Source organism: Meriones unguiculatus, chromosome 12 (genome assembly GCF_030254825.1).
Source record: "Meriones unguiculatus strain TT.TT164.6M chromosome 12, Bangor_MerUng_6.1, whole genome shotgun sequence".
Classification (NCBI taxonomy): Eukaryota; Metazoa; Chordata; class Mammalia; order Rodentia; family Muridae; genus Meriones; species Meriones unguiculatus.
The window spans coordinates 81,756,453-81,780,362 of record NC_083360.1 but is presented as its reverse complement, the minus strand read 5'-3'; the positions used below and the strand labels follow the sequence as shown (position 1 = coordinate 81,780,362).

The window sequence follows — 23,910 nt, the reverse complement described above, 5'->3', positions numbered from 1 at the left end:
AAGCCACAAGGGGAGGAAGGGCTTACTTCATCCTGTAAGTCTGTCATCCAGGGAAGTCAGGGCAGAAGCTCAAGGCAGGAACTGAAGCAAAAGCCATGAAGGAATGCTGCTTACTGGCTTGCTCTCTACGGCTTATGTGTCCTGCTTTCTTATAAGCACTCTGGGCCACTAGCCCAAGGGTGGCACTGCTCACAGTTATCTGGGTCCCTCACATCAATCATCAATCGAGAAAATACCCCACATGCTTGCTCACAGGCTAATATGGTAGGGCATTTTCTCAATTGAAACTTCTCTTCCAAAAATGGTTCTAGCTTGGGTCATGTGAACCTAAAACAAGCCAACACAGGGTTGTGGGTTTTTAAATTTTTATTTTCATGCTTCAAATAGTATATATAATTATACTTAATTAAAAACTATACCATGTGCTCTAATTCATCTAATCCCACATAAATGTGTGTGATGGGAAGTAATGTGCATCCTTCCTCAGTGCTATACAAGGAAACTTAAGTACCCAGCTGATAAGCAGCCAAGCAGGGAACTGATTACAGCTTCATTCTTCACCATTGGCCTACACACCCTCTGGCCATGTATGTTTCTCTAGTCAGAAGACAGGAATAGAAGCCAAAGTAGATGCCTGAGCTTTGGGGATGAACAACCACAAGTGTGGTAGAACATACCTCTGAGATATCCAATTTCAGGAAACAAAACTGACTACCTTAAAAAATGCTCTGCCAAGTCCAGTACCAGCACTGTGCTGGCCTCCGGCCATACTTAGTCACTGGAGGAGATAGAGGGACCCCTTCATATGCGCTGTGGGAACCAGGATCCAGCAGGGAGAGAGGGAGATGGAGTCACCATCCCGAGACAAAAACTCCGGAGACTAGCATCAAGGTGCAGATCTATCTTTATTGCACAGCAGCAAGCTTTTTTATACACCCTTTGGATCAAAGTGGAGTTGACATGTGCTCTAGCGTCACTTTGGGGAGGTGCCAGGCCTGCCATCACCTGAGGGAACGTCTGTGCACACAGGAGAGGTAGCCACTGCCCTGCTCCAGGCTCATTCTGAGGCTCTACTCGTTTTGTTAGGATCCTCTTTTTGTGTCACTCAGTATGACAGAAGACATGGGCGCTCATACTATAGGGTGGGATGGAAGCCTCACCATCCACCCACAGTGCACTGTTGCCTAAAGGACATCCAGATGTCATCTCAATGTTTCCTTATGATTAGCAACCTGTTTTCTCACAGTCTTCTCAACCTTGTGATCAGTAAACTGTTTTCTCTCTCCTTCAGCAGTGGGTTAGGGGTGTAGGATGGACTCCTGAATTCTCTGGCCTCTTCAGGCTTCCTCTTTGTTTTTCTCATAGGCTTGTCACAGACTGTACTTTCATTCCAAGTCGGTAGAAGAGCTTGCATCATTGGTCACTTGGTAGTAGTCTTACAGACATCAAAGCTGCAATATGAGGGAGTCAGGGAGGCTTGTATCACATTTCCAGAGAGCTGATAAAGCCAGGCAACGTATAGCAGGGTTGGGGTTTCTTCAAGGAATTCCCAAGAGGATACAGAATGAAGCCGTGAATGTGAAGTTTAAGTTGCGATGGAGACCCCACCAATTGCCCTAATCTTTTTTTACAAGCTTAGATGCCTTGTCTGGACCTCCCTTGTCCATTTCATTACCTCTGCTCATATTCCTTTCCCCACCAAACTGTACCTCTACCTTCTTGCTTTGAGTTCTCATTTAAAACCCCAGTAAATTAAGAGAGCAATAACTAGCCCAAACGTTACTGTCTTGAAATTTCCTCCCTGAAACAAGGTAGTTTGTTTCTATTGAATTAAGGTTCACGCAAAACTTCAGAACATGGTAGAATAATTCTTTGCCAGAATGTAACATGAATGAGCTCTGATCAAGTTGTAGTAGCATCCTTGTTCCAGCCTGAAACTCCTTGAGATGGAGCTGCACTCTGCATTTCTCTCAGCATTCTGGTCTTCCCAACAGAACAGCGCACTAAACTCTGCTTACAGTTTTTCTAAGCAATAGCCGGTCCATAGCTATCTACTCTTCCCTATCCCCCCTACAAACCAGTTCCAAAAGCCTGTGAACACATGCTCAAGTTTATCGCAATAACAGCCTCAATCCTTGGTACCAGAATTTTTGTTTTACTTTTTATAATTGCTGTGAAGGAATACATGACAAAAACAACTTAGAAAAAAACAGTTTTCTCATAGTCCATCATGACTGGAAAGTGTAAGAGCTGGCAGGTGAGGTGGCTGGTTGGTCACAGCTGGCCACACTGTGCCAAAAGTCAAGAACCATACAAACATGGATGCTGGTGCCCAGATTGCTTTCTCCCCCCTTTTTCTTTCCTTCTATTTAGTCAGGGAGCTCAACCTGTGCAGCCCACACTCAGGACTAATCTTCCCTCTTCAGCTAAACCTCTCTAAAAAGCATACTTACGCCAGTCCCAGAGGTGTCTCCTAGGTGATTCTAAATTAAAGCAGGTGACAGTGAAGATTAACCCCATCAAATGCACTGACATCCACTTCTGCATTACCTCTACCTAGCTAGGGGATCTTTGAGGGTGGGTCTTATTGGGTCTTATCCTGATGCAGGGAGCCTTGGAATGTAAGAAGCCTTGAGTAGATCCATACAGTGGTAAGCAAACGAGAAGCCTTATCCCTGGATATGGTGCGTGCCTCAAGAGAGAACTTCATGTGAACCTGGCTCTGTAATCTATGGGTCAGTGACTCTAGCTGCTCACAGGTTTGCTGAGCATCGCTTTAAATATCTGTAAGTTGGGGGAGAATACCCAAGACTTAAGTTACAGTGAAGATTTTTTCAAAAGGAAAGAATCATGTGTAGTATCTTAAAAAGTAACAGACACAGAAACAGGAACACAAAGGTGTCAGTCATTCCAGGCCTCAGCCACCCACAGAAGACCTGTCAACCAAATGTATATCACTAAAGGACTGAGCCTCTCCTTTTCTGGCTATTCTGGAAAAACAGCTACTTAAGCTCCGCCTTCCATCTTTCTTCCCAGCCCATTTTCTCATCCACTGATTATTAAAGCCACAACAAGAAGACATTGCTGTTCTGGGGCCACCGCAGCCACCAGGGATTCAGAAATGAAGAGATTCCATAGAGCTCATGCTCCAGTGGGGGTCAGAGAGAGGGAAAATAAAATAGAAACAGGTATGAACAGAAGTGATTGCTACTCAATGCAGCAAAGCCCACAGCAGATGAAGACTCGAGGGCTGGATTGTGACAACGTAGATTCAGAATGTTCCGAACATATCCAACCTCAAATCATTTCGTCATTCCTCACCAGAAGTAATTTGTTGTATCTGATTTAATAGGGTTTGGGTTTTTTTTTATTCTGAAAAACCTCAGGCATATTAAACAACACAGCTATAATGAGCAATTGTGTATCAATCATATAGCATTAGTACCAAACCTTTTACCTTTTTTCTCCACTCAGTGATAACCTCTTTACTGAATTTGGTGTTTATTTGGTTATTTATCTTCTCTAGTGGGTTTCTATACTTTTATTACAGCTGATACACTGCATTTAACTGCTTAGAACTTCATATAAGCATTACATACTGTATCTTGGTTATTGCTCAACGTTTTTTCCTTGGGATTATCTGTGCTATCTCTAATTTATTCATTTTCTTGGCTATATTTTTATTTGGTAGCATAACAGTATTAAAGCACTGATCTGCTTAGCTGGTGATAAACATTTATTTTGGGTAACAGAACCACTAAATCCATCCTTTAGCATCTTCCAATATGCAGATACCAAGATGGAATTAAGCATGCAAAATATCTGTTGGAGAAACTCTTAGAAATAATGAAGGAGGATGGGGGGGTGAGCTTCAGATCAAGTTGTGGGCCTGGCATGTATGGTAGGAGAGCAGGAAAGGAGAACAGACAAGAAGGAGCTGATGGCTGCCATAACTCTATGACGTAGTCTCAGCCAAGGTGAGGAGTGAACAAGTGAACAATCCTTTACCACAGTGACTGCTCAACATCAGTGCCCTGCCTCTACCTAGAAGCCATCCATGTAAAGCACTGTAGAGGACCCAAATAGTAGCTGATGGGGCATTCATCAACTATAGTTCTCCAGCCCCCCTCCTGAAAAGTGACACTGTCAAGTGCATTCATAGTTGTCATACTGTGTGAGTAGAAAGGAAACAGAATTTTACTCTCCCTGGGAGTTTTTCTTCCTTCCTTCCTCCCTCTCTCCTCACTTCCTTCCCTCATCCCTTCCTCCCTTCGTTATCTATACTTTATAAATGACAAGTTGGAGAAAATCTGCACAGAACAGTATCGCTCAATCTGAGTCGTGAAAGAATACGTCAGTCATCAGTTCTAGGACCGATACCATGACAAGCCACTTCCATTCATTTATTGATATCTATGTAGGGCTCTGCTGCCAAGGATCTATGGTCAACTCTAGAGACTTTACTATAGAGCACTGAAGGCAAACACTTGATTGCATTTGATTGTCTCAGCCACTTAGCCACTACACAACCCTAAACAAGTCATTTCACTGAGGTGGCCTCACTTTTGTCATATGCAAGGCAAAGGTAATCAAACTTACCTCATAGAGGTATTCTGTGAATTAAAGGGAGCCCACAACACACAGTAGATGCTTTCAAAAACACCAGTTGCTTCCCATTGCACTGAGCCATTGTTGAGGATAAAGGCATCTATTCTTGGAAGCAATCATTGTTTTCAAGCTGAGAAATGCCAAAAACTTAAAGCTTTGATTCTGTAAACTCCAGCTATCACAACCAAGGAATCACCAAACCTTCTCACTCACACCCATCACTCCTGCTAAAGCAGTATTTGTGATTAATCTCACTGCAGGACTATATCGGTCCCACATGCTTCCAAGGCACTTGATAAAGAAGCTCTCTGATTTATAGCAAACACCATTATTGAGCAGTGGCAGAGAGAGTCCATTGGGGGATTTGTCTTCCTGGATAGTCTGTCCATTGGAGCCATTTCTTCTACTTTCCTAGATAAGAGTTCAATTTATTTCAAAACAGACAGATGGAGTCCTGTGGATTTTTTTTCCTTGTTCCCTTCCTGAGGTAGAAGGGAAAGAAGACTTTAAAAGTCTTTTATACAAAGACTACTTTGTATTTTTAATTTGGGAGTATTCTCCAGCTCACAAGGTGTGAGCATAAAGCTAAGGAATGAGGTAAATCATTAACACATATCTTTGGAAGTATGCCACCATCTCATTTTAGTCTTCACAATGGATCTGGAAAGTACATGGAGGCCATCTTTCCATTTGACAAAGCAGAAAGACAAGGTTTACAGCCAGGAAGTAGCTGATCTGGCACTTTAATGGAGACCCAGACCTGAAGCTTACATGTATGATACCATTGCCCTCTGGTGGTCCAGGAGCAAAGCCATCAGACCCATCTCTTCAAGCAGATGCCTAAATACTGTCATTATACTGAAACTGGCTTGTCAAGTCTGCAGCTGTGGGGTTTGAATGAGAATGCCTCCCATAGGCTCATATATTTAAACATTTGGTTCACAGTTGGTGGACTGTTTAGGAAGGATTAAAAGACACAGCCTTGCTGGAGGAGGCGTGTCCTTGGGGGTGGGCTTTAAGATTTGGAAAGCCCATGCCAGGCTCTTGTCTCCCTCCTCCCACTCTGCCTGCCACTTGTGGATAACATTGGAACTCTACTGTTCTAGCACCATGACTGCATGTCTGCTGCCATGCTCCCTGCCATGATGGTCATGGACTTTCCCTTCGAAACTGTAAGCAAGCCCTAATTAATGCTTTCTTTTATAAGTTGCTTTGGTCATGGTGACTCTCCACAGCAATTGAACAGTAACTAAGACAGCAACTTCATTTTCTTCTTTTGAGCTCATTTGGCTCCACTCCAGAACACATTTATGGGGTGTCTGCCTCTCAGCCATGGGCCTTCTTTCCTTTAGAGCCTGAGTCTTTTCCCTAACACTACTGACAGATGGTTATCTTTTCTTTATTGTTAGAATAACTGAGAATTCCTTACTCAGTCAAGTTGCCCAGCTTTGAGGTGTTTTATTGCTTGACCAGCACAGTTGTCCCTGCTATATAATTCTTAGACCTTGGACTACCCCTGGCAGAAAAAGTGGCAGAAGACCTTAGGCTCTGTCAGACCTGCTTGGAAGCCTTACCACCTACTATGGTATAACATATGTCAAATAATTAATAACTTTTCTTGATGCCTGGCTTTCTCTTTTGTATAAACTGTACGATCATTAGCTCATCCATACAAATACTCCTATGTGCAAGAAAGAGAATAATCAAATAACAGCGTATAAATATTGGAAATATTAAACATCTCCTCTGGGAGATGTTTACAAGGGAGGAAATAACAGTACCAGCTGAGCCACTCAGTGATGTTGGGCCAGCATCTCACAGAACACATAGATACAAACAAGATCTTCAGGCTTACTCTCCAAGCAAAGACAGCCTTGTCCATGGCTTCTCTTAAGAGTGAAGAAGAAAACACTGTCCATGCAAAATATTTGCTTTGCTTTATTTCTGATTGTCCAATCTGGCCACTTGTTGCTTCTAGATCAGTTCCTGGATAGTAAGGAACACTACGCTAATGACTGATTCTCTCGGACAGGACACACTGCCACCTGAAAGTGTAGTTTGCTGCAAAAGAGGATGAAGAATGGCTGTTGACGAGGATGTAAAACTGAATAATATGTGCAGGTTGTGGAAGGTCCCAGACACATCTCGTCTCATGTTAACTAGTACTCTTGCGTACTATTACAAATGTTAATAGGAAGTAACCAGGGTGAACTTCTTTTCACCCTTAGTGATGTTTTTTTCAAAGGTACCATGAATGGGTTTGGTGTGCTGTAAACCTGTATGGGGTGTTATTTACATCACAGTCTGGGTGAGTGGTATTCTGAGTAGGTTCACAGCACAGAACTTACGTGGCACTAGCTTCAGTTCTGAAGAGGAGAAAGGCAGTTTTTCGGTATCATCTATATTCACATTGCCTTCTAGAAGTAGTCACCTCCTGTCCTTGGCATCAATGGCACAAACATAATGTTATTCTTAATTTTGCATTATTTTTTGTCACCGAAGTGTTTCAGAAGTCTCACATGGTTAATCCTGCCTGTCAACCAAATGGGACATAAAAACACCATTGAAACACACAAATGGATGTGACTATGAGGGGTTTTCCCTGGAAAGGTTTAACTGAGGTAGGAACACTCACCTTTATGGTACAGAACGCCATGGTTTGGGGTCTCAGGCTGAATAAAAGGGAAACATTGAGCTCTGTCTGTCTCTGTCTCACTGTCTCTATCTCTCTGTCTCTCTCTCCCTTTGCTTCCTGGCTATAGAGGCAATGTGACCAGCTGCCTCACTCTCCTGCCTCCATGACTCCCCCACCATGACAGATTGTATTCTCAAATCATGTTAGTGTGCCAAACTAAAGCCCTCTTTCCTTAAATTCCCCCCAGCAATGAGAAAAGAAACTAATATGCAAAAGGTCGTCAATGTTTTGGTTAACAAGAGGAATCAAACTTGGCCATGAGAACTTGACTTTCTGCTATCACTGAGATTGGCCTCAGGATGGATTACTAGAAACAGTTCAGAGACTCCACCAGCAGAGGATACAGAAACAAGGTGGGCATAGGTCAATTATCACTTAAAGTTGTCTGGAGAGGAAAACAAAAACTATTGACTATACCACATCATATCTTTCTCTTGAAGTAAACATCCTTATACAAAAGACTCTCTTAAATAGGTTTCTGGCACAAAGTGATCTCTTCTTAGGCTTTGGCCCCAGGCTTCCTTTTGTAAATCATCTTTGAATGTAGGTAGAGCATAAACCATAGGTGAGAAGAAAAGGGGGGAGATAAATACTGATCACAAGCTCCTTGCCAGGTACTTACTTACAGAAGGCCCCGCCTCCTCATATGCCCCAGGTGGCAGGTGATATGGGATGTTTGGTAGGACAAAAGTAGTCCCAGGCAGTAGGAGACAAGTCGTAGTCTATGGTCCAAAGACTGCAAACATGTTCTTCTACATCACCCTAAGGACCAACAGAGAGCCAGTCTACCAACATCTGGGAATCAGGAGCCCAGGTCAAGGGAGCCTTGACAGTGAAGTCAGGGTCAAGTCCCTTAGACTCATTGTTCATAGAGTAAGATAATCATAATCATTGCAGCAAACTGTTTCAGGTTATCAAGTTAGCTCCTGCATGTCAAGTGCTTCCCAGACTTGGCTCATAAAGGAATCTCAGTAATGACTGGCAGCCATTACTCTTTTTCATTGTTGCTCATATTGTTAGTACTGTTTCCAGATGATCCAGTTTCCAAGATAATCTAACCCAAAGGCTACAAAAAAGGCTTCCTTGAGCCAAATGTCTCCTACCCTGTATTCCATTCCCCTCATATTTCAATTCCCAACAAATTCCTGTGTTTTGGACACAGCCAGGCCACTAATGATTATCTACAACCTGTTCTGGCTGTTCGGTTAAACTGCTCTTAGACAAACTATCCTGCACATATGAGCATCACCTGATAGATGCCTGGACTATGATTTCTAAGTCAAAATTTCTACTTTACTGTTGGGGTCTCTTTGGACTGTATGAATCATGGATAACAGATGCAAACATGCCACTCTGGAAACAGACTGTGTGTCCCAAAGGAGTAGCTAGTATCCTTGATCATACTGGTGGCCTCTATGTACAGACCTCTGTGTGCTGAATGAAATAAATGGCTATTGTTACATTTTAAAGTCTCAAGAGCCCTGGGAACCCGGCACAGCAAATGTCAACAGCTCGGCTTTCCAGAAGGAAAATGCAACCAGTGATCCTGCGCTTGATTCTCTACAGCAACATCAAAAGGGACTCACTGCTGAAATTATTAAACTTAATTTGTGTCTGTGCGAAACAAGTTTCTTTAGGAAAAAAAAAATATCTTTAAGATGGAACACTAGAGCCCTCGCTAGATAATCCATCATCTCCACCCTACAAAACCAAGGTCATACTCTTGATCGGCTGGTTACTATTAACCCATGTTAACTGTATTGTAATTTACGAATTCTGGAAGTGGAGGAAGTTCAGCCAGTGCAGCCTGAGTGAAGATGGTGGTAGAAATGTGCCAGCAAGGCTCAATATCTCCAAGAGCCTACCTAAAAGTTTTATACTTTCTCTCATATAAGTGGGCTACCCAAGTAAGTTAGAATCACAAGTATCTGTTCTGTTCTTCATATTAGTTTCTGTTCTTAATTTTGTTAACACTGGACATATATAATGATTGGTCTTGTGGAAGAGGGTGTATGCATGTGTCTGTGCACCATGCACAAGTCTGTGCATGTGCATGTGGAGGCCAAAGGTCAATGTGGAGTGTCATCCTCTCCAACATCACCCCTTCCCTTTTTGTGGACAGGATCTTTCACTGACTATACTAATTTGAACTTGGGTTTTCACACCTGTTCAGCAACACAGTTTACCCACTGACCACCTTCTCGCAGCCCCACCCCACTGGTCTTTGATGCTATCATAAAGTTATGCAAAGCCTCAAATGAGACCACACTGTGTGCCCCTCACTACGCTCCTGCATAGCCAGGCCACTGAGAGACCCTGGTTATACATCAAGATGTCCCAGAAACTGTGGCACAGGGAGCCAGGTGTCGACAGGTAGGACACTAAGGTCCTCTCCCTGGAAATGAAAGTTGTCCCTTTATATGTACGAATATGCTTTGGAGAGCTTTTTCTCAACCACCCCTCACAGACCATTAAAATGAATGCTTTTAAATAAGGGAGAAGTATGGACCCTGCTGTCCAAAAGGAAAGGTGAATGGAAAACACACTTCCCATCCTTTTCTGGCTTTATGAGACACACCAAGGAGGGAAGTGCCATCGACAAAGGAGCGGTGCTGGGCACACACTGCTTAACATCACCCCCCTTTGGAGTTCTAGATGAAAAATGGAGGCAATGCCTGCTTCTCACAAGAATGCAGTATTGTGAAAAGGTCACTGGCTTACAAATCAGCAGCCCTTTTGTTGCAACCCCAGTTCAGCTACTTTCTTGAGGGCCATGCTCAGACAACTTACCAAGTTCCTCCAAGCTTTTTTCTTCCCTGTGGGTAAACACTATTTACCTTTCAATCTCACACGCTTGTTTCAAAGACATGATTCAGATTAAAACAAAGTAAGTACATTTAAGCAAGTATACAAGTGCAAACTTGCAACATGAAACTTAGTCTACATTATTTTTGCTCAGATTATACATTTCACACTAACTTTTTTTTAAAAAAAGAAATTAGCTTGTTTCTTTGCCTGCTGAAAGACGCCAAACACAGAAAAGTTCAATTCTAGGCTTGCAACTCACTCCAGCCTCACTATTCCCTCTAACCCTGTGATTCTGTTTGGGTGATGGAAACTGCACCCATTCTCAGTCACAATGTTGGATGCTATGCATGAGGTCCAAGGCAATCAGGATGATCCTAGCTGCTACCACAGTAACTGCTTCAGGAAGAAGTTAGTGTTGAAAGTGTGAGTGGCTGTACAGACACTCTTCCCACTTGAGCAAAGGAAACATGCAACCCTGAGAGTTGCAGGCAGCCATTTAGTTGTCATCAAAGCAGAGTGAAGCCAAAGCTTAGAAAAAACTGAAGAAAATGAGCCACTGCTTTGATGACATCATGATGCTCTGTATTAAACTGTATCCCAAACTAGTATCTCCTGCAGAGTTTTATAAGGTGAGACAATACATATTCGTGATAGAGGTTGAGTTTGTCTGGCTGTTCTTACTAGAAAAAAAAAAATGTTTATCTTTTAATAGCTTAATCCAAACGAGTTTCCATTATCCCTCTAAACGTCAGTTTCTTGGTGTACAGTGGGAGTGGGGGGAATAGTCATCTACCCTATGCGAGAGTGCAGTGAGACCCAGCAGTGCTTTCGGCGCCGTACTTAGCACAAAGCGAGCATCAATACAAGTATGTGAACTGTACTGTGCAAGGAGCTCCAGCCTACACTGAGTGCTCTATGTGCACCTCTCACTTAATAATTCCTTCAATATCTGCGGATTAACTATGCCCGCCTTACCAATGAAGAAATGAGGGCCTGGAAACTTCTTGGGACCTGCAGGTACTTCTTGAGTTTCGGGCAGAAACTTCACAAAGTATGGTTCCTTCTCCTTTAAGAATAATTTTTTGAAAAGCTGATTTATATTGATTATACAATGGAACTAAAATATTAACTGAATGCCTATAATGTGCCAAGCACTGTTAGGTATAAACATATAGTGGTAAATACATACATCTGGATTATAGGGGATTTTAAGTTTGTACCTGGGCCCTACTGTCTTCATGATCCTAACAGCTGAGCTAACTGCCCAACATCTAGTGAGAATTTTTTTTTTTAGAACAAAGAAGTGTTATAAGAATATGTTTTTGTGTTAATCCCAGATGTGGGATATGGAGCTGCTTTAAATTGTCCACAGTAGCTGACTATGATCTGCCTTGTGCTCTGGCTGAGGCATGATTTTGTCAGCTGAAGATAGTTTATGTTTGGAATTCCGGGAACTCTTCAGAAGGTATATAATGCCAGAGACCCAAGAGAGGTGGCAACTGCTGCTCCTCCTGATGCTGTTGCTGGTTGTTGTTTGCTCCTGATGCTGCTGCTGTTACTATTTGCTGTTTGCTGGATTGCTGGTCAGAGATACCCTGACTATGAAGATAGAATGTACTCCCTTTATTAGTCTAACAATATCAAGGACCCCTTCCCACTATAATGTTCTTTCTCTCCAACCTAGTGCTGGAGGGTTGAAATATATAGGGGTGGTGTAAAGAGACAGGGAAAACAACCCAATAAAGCAGCTAAAAGTCGCTACACCAACATCTGCATGCAGGAAGAACACAGACAATAACAGGAGAAGTTATACAATAAAATGTGCGTAACACTTGAGAACTTGAATGTATCTTACAGTCAGCTGCTTTTTAATTTCTCCCAAGAGGCTCCAGAACATCCTGAGGTGAAATCAAATGCTTCTCTGCTTGATTCTACAGCTTAAAAACTTTCACATATACCAAAAGACATTACCTTGAATGTATCCATGCTGTTTCTGACATGTCAACTTGTATGTAATTTCTAAGATGTGTGAACAGTACAACTAGTTTTGCCAGAAGGACAGAAGAAAAAATAAGACTAGGGACCACAGTATACTATTTTCTTAGAAACTCTTCAGGGAAATCAAATGGTATGCTTTACTGTTTACCTGTGGGTGACATTCTCCAAGTGTCTTTACACATTATGGGGTGCCTGTTATAAAACTTTACAGTAGTGTAAAGAATGACAACACGGATAGCAGCTACTGTGAAACTCCTCTTATAACTATTGTTTTGTGTGCAGATCAAACAGTTTATAAACAAGACATAACGAGCCCAGGAAAACAAATAGGCTCAAACCTGTCTTCTTGACAACTAAGCATCAGGATGCATGCCAAGTAACACGAGCTTTAGAGGCGGGAGACCTGTTCTGTCACACTACCTTACCCCAAGTTTTTCATGACGATTGACAAAAGGATGGAAGACAATTTAGAAAGCCATCCGGCAGACAGCATAGGGGTCTCTGATTTTACACTTAAATGATGCTCACCTATACTGGAGCTAACAGATAATCAAGAATGCTCCTTGTCTTTTTATAGCTTTGTTGTTGGTATGTGAGAGTTGTGCAAATGGACAAACTGTAATCAGAGATACACTTTTGTTCTTTCTAGGTAAGAGACACTGGACACATTATTAAGCCTCCCCAAGCCCGTTCATAAACATAAAATGAAAATAAAACTTACCTATGACTTTGGAATAACTGAAGCAAAAGGACACTTGGCTCAGGGTCTAGCCAGATGGTTCGGTAGTTAAAAACACTTACTGTCCACTTCAGGTTCAGTTCTCAGAACCCATATCAGGTTCACTACCACCTATAACCCCAGCTCCAGGGATTGGACACCCTTTCTGGCCTCCTTGAACACCACCTATAACCCCAGCTCCAAGGATCAGACACCCTTTCTGGCCTCCTTGAACATCACATGCACCTGCATATACTCCCCACTAAGATACTTAATTAAAAGTAAAACAAATCCTTTAAGGGTTCAGCTCATAGCAGTTACTCATAAAATGTATTTTCTTGCATTTTTAATTCTCCAACAAAGTATCTATTTAATGTCTTCCAAGAAACCATCCATCTAAAAGAAGAAACCTATGATAACTTTAAGAGTATAAATAAAACCAAAACACTGAATGACTCATGTTTTAAAATTTACCTCCATTCCTACACAACACAGTCAGCAGCTTTTGCTTCACTGGGGAAGTTCCTTGAACACCTTCACCCAGGTTCTCCTGGCCCCGGGCCCTGCCTGCCAGCCAGTGAGGAGGTGGAGAGCAACACTCCCTCCTTCCTCTCTGGGAGAGAACAATGAGAATAGAGCTTGTCCTTTGGGAGCCTCCAAATCCCCACATCACCATGGCATGAAGACCACCCTCCATCCTTCAATATTTCTGTATTATACTCACTTTGTCACCAAGTGACCTGGACTACAAGCAGCATTTCCTGTGCCTCTGAACAGAAGCTGCCTGCAGCTATTTCCTTTGCGAGTTCTCCCTCAGGCCTCCTTTCCGGCACTTCCCTACACCCCAGTGCAGACCATCACTTTCGGACTATCAGTTTCCCATTTCATAACGACCCAGAATCCAAAACCCAACTTAGGCTGAGCAGGAAGCTCTTTATAATAATTACTACTCTAGGGCCTGACTCCAAATCTAAAACAAGAACGGATAACAGTGAAATTAATAATATAAATTTATTCTCTGACGTTTTCCTCATTGGCAGTATTTTAAAATACATCAATATTTCATGAAAGATAAAAATCTAGAAAAATTCAGATAACAGCTATAATATGTATGACTTGATCTTAATATCCATTTTTTATTTAAAACATCATTTTTAGGAGTTGCATAAAAATGATGAGGGTCACCGTACTCTTCATATACCCCAAGTTTCATACATTTCAGTTCAACCTGCAGTTCTTTTTTCAACTATGTATGTCAGTGGGACCTGCTCCTGCTTCTGAATGGGGAGAGCGTCTGCCTTCTGCTTCTTGACGGTGATGTTTAAGTCCTCTTTCTCCGAGTCTTCAAGAAAACGCTTCACAGTGAGTTTGAAGAGTAACCGCGGGTCTGGTCCGGAGAGTGGTGGGCAGTTACAGAGCTCCCGAAGTTTGAGAGCCTATGAAGAAGCATACAATGTAGTGTCCCACACGGTCTGTACAAGACAACCAAAAGTAAACAAACACGCCTTTACACCTGAATAGGAGTTTAAATAGCTCAAGTATAACACATGAAGAAGAACCACAGGTAGACATATAATCCCTTTCCATGATCTGATCCCACAACTATCACTTTTAAAGCAGCAGCTGTAGAGATAACAATAGCCACATGGTGAGGGAAACAAGTCTCAGAGAGAGCAAACAATTGCCGTCACCCCTAGCAGCAACTAAGAACAACGAAGGATTAACGAAGTTCTGAGGATTCTATAGGATACAAGGAAAATAATAGAATGCCCACGTCTAAACACACCAAAGAAAACAACAACAACAAAGTTGCTCACAGCTGTGACCTTCTAGGGTGAAATAGATGCTAATGACAGAGAAGGAGCAGGAAATCAAACTTACAACAGTTTTTCACTCTAGGGAGAATGAAATGTTGTGGGAAAGGAAGAGTGATTATAACGCACTGTGTAACTTGGTTGTAACTGGTGTTTATAGTTTAAAATACAAATCTTGAATCAACCCAAATCACAATTTAATCCTTTGGGGAAGAAGAGAGCAGCATGTGTGTGCATGTATGGGATATGACAGTGGTGAAAAGAAAGCCTGATCTAGTTCGTTGCAGTGGAAAATAAATAGAAGGCTTAAAACTGGAACGTTAGGAAACAGCAACATAAGCATGTAATTTACATATGCTGGGAAAACCCAGAACAGCATGGAAGAGCACAGAGTCACTGAAACACAGGGCAGGCTCTCTCACTGCTGCTCCACAAAACCAGCCCCAAGAACAACCTAGCTCTGTGCAGGCCAAGGAGAAAGACAGATAAACAGACACCAAATGTTTCAGGACAGAGAAAAACTCCGCATACTATGAAGTTGGATGCATACCATAGCACATGCCCAAACCTACAGAATACACACCACCATGAATGAAACAGAGGTGGAAGTAAATGCCTATAACTGTATAACTTAGCAGGTAGACTTGGAAAGATCAGATTTCAGGGTTATCCTCAGAATAAGTTTAAGGCTAGCCTGGGCTACCTGAGACCCTCTCTCAAAAATTTATTGAATATATATAAAATAAAAAAATCTATTACTTTTTAAAAGTTAGCTTAAAAACAAAAAGGCTGAAAATTTTGCTTTTGTCTAGTATGCTTTTTATGCTAATAATTTTGTACCACATGCTTCTTTGCATAAACTTTCTACACTACATGCACTTTGGAAATGTCTGAACTGTTTCCTTATTCGCCAGAAAAACTAGTCTTCATAAACATTTCCTTTCACCATTTCCCATTTCCTCATATAAGGACTAATGCATTCCACTTCCTCTCAAGAAAAATTGTATTACAGATCATATACATATATATGATATATATATGATACATATATACATATACATGCAAAATCTTCTTAATAGTAAGATTTAGTTAATGTATTGGTAAAATATTTTTCTTGATTTTTGGCTTTCTTCCTATATGTTTTATTACATTTCAGTGTGCTAACAATTTTTCCATTTTATAAATTCAAATCTATCATATTAAATAAATCTTCAAATTTTTCGAAAGTGGGAATTTTCCCCATGTGCACCTAAAATATGCCTTGCGCTGCCCTTATTTTCTGTCTGACTGTATACATTGCATGTAATAGGCACTTTATAAACAAAGGCTAGATTTTAAACTATGAATAATCATTTTAATAAATGGTGTAAAAATATTAGGGAGTGTTTACAATTTATGAGAAAATGGAACAACAATCCAATAGCAAGAATATACAGGTCTGAGAATCCTGAGGAAGACTGAAAGTAAGTGGGAAGCCAGCTAGCCTGAAAGATTCCAACTGTTGCAAAAGTGACAGGCATCCACTCTTCATTCTGTGCCTTGTTCTGCACTCGTAACTTACAAACATTATCTAAGTGCATGTTATAATGCAAGCCACTTTTTATTAGTAAAGTGTCAAGAGTTAAGGAAGGTCTTCTTGTGGAGTTCTTGTCCCCTTCGTCCTTCTATCCTTCCCCTCCCTCTTCCACAAGGCTCCCCGCACTCCACCTAATGTTTGGCTGTGAGTCTCAGCGTCTGTTTTGATCCACTGTTGGGTGGAATCTTTCAGAAGTCAGCTCTGCCAAGCTTGAATCTGCAAGCCTAGCGGAGTAACCTTAATAGTGACAGGGCTTGGCTCTCTCCCACGCAGTGGATTTCAGGTTGGGCCAGGTATTAGTTGGACATTCCCTCAATCTCTGCTCTATCTTAATTTTGGGTGAAAGTTTTGTGGGTGGGTTGGTATTCCCCTCCCCCACTAGAAGTCCTGTCTAGGTGGGAGGTAGCCTCTTCAGCCTCTATGACCCCAGGTACTAGGAGTCTTGGCTAGAGTCACCCCCATATCCTCCCAGGAAAAAACCAACAGAGTCAAATAACCTGGGCCCAGGGAGCTTATAGAGACTGAAGCACCAACCAAGGACCATACATGGACTGGACCTAGCCCCCCTACACGTATGTAACTGATGGGCAGCTTAGTCTTTATGTGGGTTCCTTAGTAAAGGGAGCAGGGGCTGTCTCTGATCTGAACTCTGTTTGCCTGCTTTTTCTATCACGTACCCCTAGCAAGGCTGCCTTGCCTGGCCTCAGTGGAAGAGGATGATGTACCCAGTCCTGATGCGACATGCTATGCTTGGGAGTGTTGTGGAAGGGGAGGGCTCCCCTTTTGTGAAGAGCAGGGGAGGGAAATGGGGAAACACAGAGGGAGGGTGGGACCAGAAGGAGTGGAGGGAGGTGGATATAATCAGGATATAAAGTGAATAAAACAAAACAAAACAAAACAAAACAAAACAAAAAAAGACTTGAGGGGGGAAGAGGATGCCAGGGCCTTACCTACAAAGATACACAGGTCTGTAAAGCAGAACTTTGAAGAGTCAGCTAACCTAACATTGCATGGAGGAAAGCAAAGGTTAGACTTTACCAAAGTAAGGTCACCTAGGCAGAATTAGAGAAAAGGAGAAAAGACTCCTAAGCTCACTGCTATTTCTAAATTGCCAGTTCCTATGAGCATCTTTTTCTCATTACTGGCTATAATTTCCTACAGCTAAAATCATCTAAGCAGTGCAAGCACTGCTCAGTTCTCCTGCGAAGTGTCCTATTTTTAGCTGTTATGTATTTTTTTCTATTATTGTATCTCCTAGGGTCATTTAAGTATTCACTAGGCATCTCCGAAGCTGTGGAGTCACCACAGACCACAGACAGCAGGGCCATATATTTCAAGGTAGAATCAATCAACCATAAACAAGATCATCCTAGTTTGAACAGGGAGAATGACTGCATGGGAGACAGGCTATCTGACACTGAGGGAGCAGAAAAAGCGTCTTCGGGGAGGTGATGCCTGAGACAGAGAAATCCACAAGTGGAGTGTCTGTAAGGAAGAAACAAGCCTGGTGTGAAAGGACTAGAACCAAGAAAACCTTGGAGCAAGACAGATATAAGCAAGATAGACAGCGGCCAACTCATGTACCTAAAAGACCATGGAACTGTGCTGGTCATTTTGACATAAACTAGTCACCTTGAAAGAGGAAAACTCAACTGAGGAATTGCATCCATCAGATTAGACTGAAAAAAAAAAAAAGTATCTAGAACAAGGTCTTAGTCTAAGTTACATTAAAAAAAAAAGGACTGGAAAATTTTAGGCAAAAACATTTGAAAGATCGTTCTAATTATATGTTGAAAATAGGCCACTGTGGTTCAATATAAAAAAACCAACAATGTAATCCACCATACAACAAACTAAAAGAGAAAAACCACATGATCATCTCATTAAATGCAGAAAAGGCCTTTGACAAAATCCAACATCCCTTCCTGATAAAAGTCTTGGAGAGATCAGGGATACAGGCCCATAACTAAACATAATAAAAGCAATATACAATAAGCCAATAGCCAACATCAAATTAAATGGAGAGAAATTCAAAGCAACTCCACTAAAATCAGGGACAAGACAAGGCTACCCATACCCACTCTCTTCATATCTCTTCAATATAGTACTTTAAGTCCTAGCTACAGCAATAATACAACTAAGGAACATCAATGGGATACAAATTGTAAAGAAAGAAGTCAAAATATTACTATTTGCAGATGATATGATAGTATACATAAGCGACCCAAAAATTCTGCCAAGTACTCCTACAGCTGATAAACACCTTCAGCAAAGTGGTTGGATACAAAATTAACTCAAAAAAATCAGTAGCCCTCCTGTATACAAAAGACAAACTTGCTGAGAAAGATTTAGGGATACAATCCCCTTCACAATAGCCATAAATAATATAAAGTACCTTGGTGTAACTCTAACCAAGTTAAAGACCTGTATGACAAGAACTTCAAGTCACTGAAGAAAGAAACTGAAGAAGAGATCAGAAGATGGAAAGATCTCCCATGCTCATGGCAATAGGACTAACATAGTAAAAATGGCCATCTTACCAAAAGCAATCTACACATTCAATGCAGTTCCCATCAAAATACCAACACAATTCTTTACAGAACTTGAAAGAACAATTCTCAAATTCTCAAATTTGTACAGAAAAATAAAAACACCAGAATAGCTAAAAACAATCCTGTACAATAAAAGATCTTCAGTAGGTATCTTCATCCCTGATCTCAAGCTATACTACAGAGCAGCAATAATAAAAACTACATGATACTGACATAGAAATAGACTGATGGATCAATGGAATCGAATTGAAGACCTAGAAATAAAGCCATACACCTATGGACACTTGATTTTTTACAAAGAAGCCAACACCATAAAATAGAAAAAAGATAGCACCTTCAACAAATGGTGCTGTTCTAATTGGATGTTGACATGTAGAAAAATGTAAATAGATCCATATTTATCACCCTGCACAAAACTAAAGTACAAGTGGATCACAGACCTCAACATAAGACCAGACACATGAAATAGATTAGAAGAAAAAAAAAAGTGGGAAAGAGCCTGGATCTCATTGGCATAGGAGACAACTTCCTGAACAGAACATCAACAGCACAGGCTCTAAGATCAACAATTAATAAATGGGACCTCATGAAACTGCTACGCTTCTGTAAAGCAAAGGACACCGTCAATAGAACAAAACAATAGCCTACAGACTGGGAAAGGATCTTCACTAACACTACAGCCAACAAAAGACTACTATACAAAATACATAAAGAACTCAAGAAATTAAACACCAACAATCCAAATAAAATTAAAATTCGGGTACAAAACTAAACAGCGAATTCTCAACAGAGGACTCTCAAATGGAGGAGAAACATTACAGAAATGCTCAACGTCATTAATCATCAGGGAAATGCAAATCAAAACTACTCTGAGATTCTATCTTACACCTATCAGAATGGCTAAGATCAAAAACTCAAGTGACAGCACCTGCTGGTGAGGTTGTGGAGAAAGGAAAACACTCCTCCATTGCTGGTCGAATTGCACACTTGTGCAACTACTTTGGAAATCAATCTGGCACTTTCTCAGAAAATTGGGAACAGCTCTACCTCAAGACCTCACTATAACATTCCTCAGCATATACGCAAAGATGGACACTTGCCCAACTGTTCATGGCAGCTTCATTCATAATAGCCAGAAACTGAAAACAATCCAGATGCCTATAAACTGAAGAATGGATAAACTGTGGGACAGCTACAAAATGGAATATTATTCAGCTATTAAAAAGAAGGATAACATGAAATTTGCAGGCAAATGGATGGATTTAGAAAGATCATTGTAAGGTAACCTAACCCAGAATGACAAGCATACTATATACTCACTTCTAAGTGGATATTAGCCAAATAACACAGGATAACCATACTACAATCCACAGACCTAAAGAAGCTAAGTAGCAAGGAGGACCTTAGGGAGGATGCTTAATTCTCATTCAGAAAGGCATATAGAATAGACATTGGAAGTGGTTAAAGAGATGAAACAGGACAGGAGCCTACTATAGAGGGTCCTCTGAAAGGATCCACAAAACACAGGATTAAAGCAGATGCTAAGACTCACAGCCAAACTTTGGGCAGAGGACAGGATGTCTAATGGAAGAAGGGGATGGGAGGTTAGAAGGACATGGAGGGGACAAGAGTTCCACAAGAAGACTAACAGAGACAACAAATCTGGACCCAGGGGTGCCTGTGGAGACTGGTGCACCAACCAAGGACCATGCATGGAGAGGCTCTAGGCCCCTATTCAGATGTAGCAGATAGGCACCTCAGCCACTATGTGGGTTCCCTAGTAAGGGGAGAATAGGGGCTGTCTCTGACATGACTCTGTTGCCTCTTTTCTAATCACAACCCCCTGGCAGGACAGCCTTGCAAGGCCACAGAGGAAGAAAATGCAGCCAGTCCTGATGAGGCCAGGGTCAGTGGTAGGGGAGAGGACTCCTCCTTTCTGAGGACTGGGGTGGGGGTGTGGAAGAGCAAGGAAAGGTGGGACTGAGATAAGACGAGGGAGAGGACTACAACATAAAGTTAATAAATTAAAAATAATAAATTTAAATAGAAAGAAAGAAAGAGAGAGAGAAAGAAAGAAAGAAAGAAAGAAAGAAAGAAAGAAAGAAATTGGCCACTGACAGAAACGATGGAGCAGGAAGCCTGAATTAGAGAGAGCTGCAGGAACTAGGTCTAGGTAGTGGCAGTGGTAAAGGATCACGAAGATTCCTAATGTATAGTAGAAGCCCACAGGATGCAGAGGAGAAGAAAAGAAGAATCAAAGATTCCAGTCTCATATGTCTTTAAAAGGCCATACCTGTAATCCCAGTACTTAGAAAGGCAGAGGCTGGGGGATCTCTGTGAGTTAGAGGCCAGCCTGGTCCTGAGTTCAGGACAGCCAAGGCTACACAGAAAAAACCTTGTCTCAAAAAGCAAAACAAAAAGATGTCACCTATGAATGTGAGAAAATTTTAGTTGCTTGTAGTAAATAATAATAATAATGTGATACAGCCCTGCCTTATTTGCTGATTAATGATCTCAGATCATAAATTTTTAAAGATGTTTTAATCAAATTGCTGAAACAGAAACATTTGTGCTCATAAAATGAATTAGATAGTTGATTTTTATATTTTGATGCTAGAATTAATTAGTCACTAAGTAATTGTTCTTTGCAATTGTGGACAAAGACTCCGAAGTAAAGCCCCATCCTGTCTTGGAGCCCTTCAGCTGGCTAATTTGTGTGACTCTACAGGTTTCTAAAATAAATTTCTATTTGACTTAGTGACACCTTCCCTCTTTTCACAGTTAGCCTAAGGAGGTCCATCCTAGTTTACTGCAATTCTTATACTTGGCTGCACCTAATGTGGCGGCCCAGACACAAACATATGCATACACACATTACACACATTTTTGAGAGCAGGCTTCACGTCTATATACACATTTTAATTCCGATTTTAACCTGAGCTACTAACTAATATCACTTGGCTAAAACTACTCACCAGATAGTTGCCTTCTTTTTGTTACTTTAAAACTAATAATAATGAAAATTGTATTTGTCCATGGAAATGGAAGTGAACTCTGCCTGACTGGAAGCATCTGCAGAGCTGCTTTACAGTTAGTTGTGTTTCTAAGAGACTATATACCTATTGATAATTATCAAAATGATTGCAAAGTAACTAAAGGGTGGTGGGAAAAGAAAGGGGGAAGGAAAGGAAGGGGAAAAAGGATGGATGAATCCTTTCCTGAGGCTTAGAGGTCTACTGACAGAAGGGTGATCATGTCAAGAAATGAATCTGCCTAGAAAGACTGGAGGGGAACAGAAGCTCCACAAGGAGAGCAACAGAACCAAAATATCTGGGCAAAGGAGTCTTTTCTGAGACTGATATTCCAACCAAGGACCATGCATGGAGATAACCTAGATCCTGTGCACAAATGTCACCCATGGCAGCTCAGTCTCCAAATGGCCTCCCTAGTAAGAGGAACAGGGGCTGTCCCTGACATGAACTCAGCGGCTGGCTCTTTGATCATCTCCCCCTGGGCCACAAAGGAAGACAATGCAGACAGTCCGGATGAGACCTGATAGACTAGAGTCAGAGGAAGGAGAGGAGGACCTCCCTATCAGTGGACTGGGGAAGGGACATGGAAGGAGATGAGAGAGGGAGGGTGGGATTGGGAGGGGATGAGGGATAGGGCTACAGCTGGGATACAAAGTGAATAAACTGTAATAAATTTTAAAAAATTTAAAAAAATAAATTAATCTGCAAAAGGGAACAATTTTCTGAAATCTAACAACACTTTGCAAGGTTTGAGAAATGCTACAGCAAAAAACTTTTTCTTTTGACCTGCTTAGCTCCATGGACTCTGACAATTTATGACCAACCAACCACTCTAGGCTCATTTTCCTTCAGTAAAACTTCAGTTAGGTATAGATTTGTTTTCATCTGTAAGTCTACATAACTGTTCTTGGATTTATGGTGCTTACATCTCATAAAGGATTTACTGTACATTATAGTTGTTAAATTCTCCTTTATTTTCTAGTAACATCTTGTCATTTTCCTCATTAATTAATGAGTTAAATAAAACCTAAGGTATGTTCATTAAATATTTATATGAATCAGGATTGCACTCAAAAATACTAATCTTTCAAATCATTTATTTCTCTTCACAAACTATGATGGAAACTGAAGTCTCACTAGTTTTTAAAATGGCCAAAAGAAAATACAAGTAACTGAAACATTTCAGTAAATAAACATAAAAAGCTACAACACTGCTTTAGCATAAGAAAGTTGCTCTTGGAAATGCGAAGCAAGGTTTTTGAACAAAGGTTTCTATAGTCAATCCCTTCTACCAGAGGAATTATGAAATCCTCGCTGGGCAGTTGTGCTAAACAGTTTAGGTCTGTGCTAAACTGCCCAGCGAGGATTTACCCCAGCAGTCAGAATGGAGAGGCAAGAGGACTGCCTCAAGATCAAGGATAGGCTTGTCTACAGAGCTGTTCCAGAAGACAAAGCAAAAGACAAACACAGAACAATGACACCAGATCATCTGTCTCAGCACAGATGAACCTGAAGAATGTGACCTCACATGGGGATCTGCTGAAGCAGCTCACCAAAGCTGAGGGTATGGTGAGCACCAGGGAAGAGAAGAGATGGGAGATGCTGGTCAGTGGGCAACATTTCAGTGAGGTGAAAGAAGGAAGTTCTGAGTGTCGCTACACCACACAGAACATAAGCAGTAATGGTACATACCTGAAAGTGCTAAGAGTGGGGACATGGGCTGCCACCCTCCAAAACTGTGAGGTGATAGATCTGCTTGTGAGTTTGACCTGACCATTCTACCATGTGTACAAACATCACGCTCAAGGTTTAGCCCACAAACAATTTCAAAAGGTTAAAAGGAATAAGCAATAAGTATACTTTTTTTAAGGCACTGGCTACTTTTATTTCCAGTAACAACTAAATATGAACCAACTGCTGTCACACACTGGGATTTTTCAAGTAAAACAGAATTTATTTATCCATAATTATAACTGATAACTAAAAGAAAAAAAATGGGAAATGACAGAAGGTCTTTGTGATTAGATTAAAAGCTTCTGCTGAAAACAGAAAGCAAGATATTTGGGGAATGGGGGCATCACCTCTATTTTAAACATATATCATTACTCT

General features: G+C 41.2%; 1 protein-coding gene across 5 annotated transcripts in view; it reads right to left on the bottom strand.

Annotated features, from left to right (window-relative positions):
- Positions 1 to 13,819: 13,819 nt before the first annotated feature.
- The window catches only part of Oma1 (OMA1 zinc metallopeptidase), a 60,223-nt gene continuing 50,132 nt past the window's right edge, over positions 13,820 to 23,910 (bottom strand). For 3 of the 5 annotated variants that reach the window (XM_060366046.1, XM_060366045.1, XM_060366050.1), the window contains one exon: positions 13,820 to 14,263. In XM_060366046.1, coding sequence (XP_060222029.1) covers positions 14,051 to 14,263 — 213 coding nt within the window. In that variant the 3' untranslated portion in view covers positions 13,820 to 14,050. Of the gene's footprint in view, positions 14,300 to 23,910 lie in introns of all 5 variants that reach the window. The other 2 variants (XM_060366048.1, XM_060366047.1) reach the window with 2 other exon arrangements.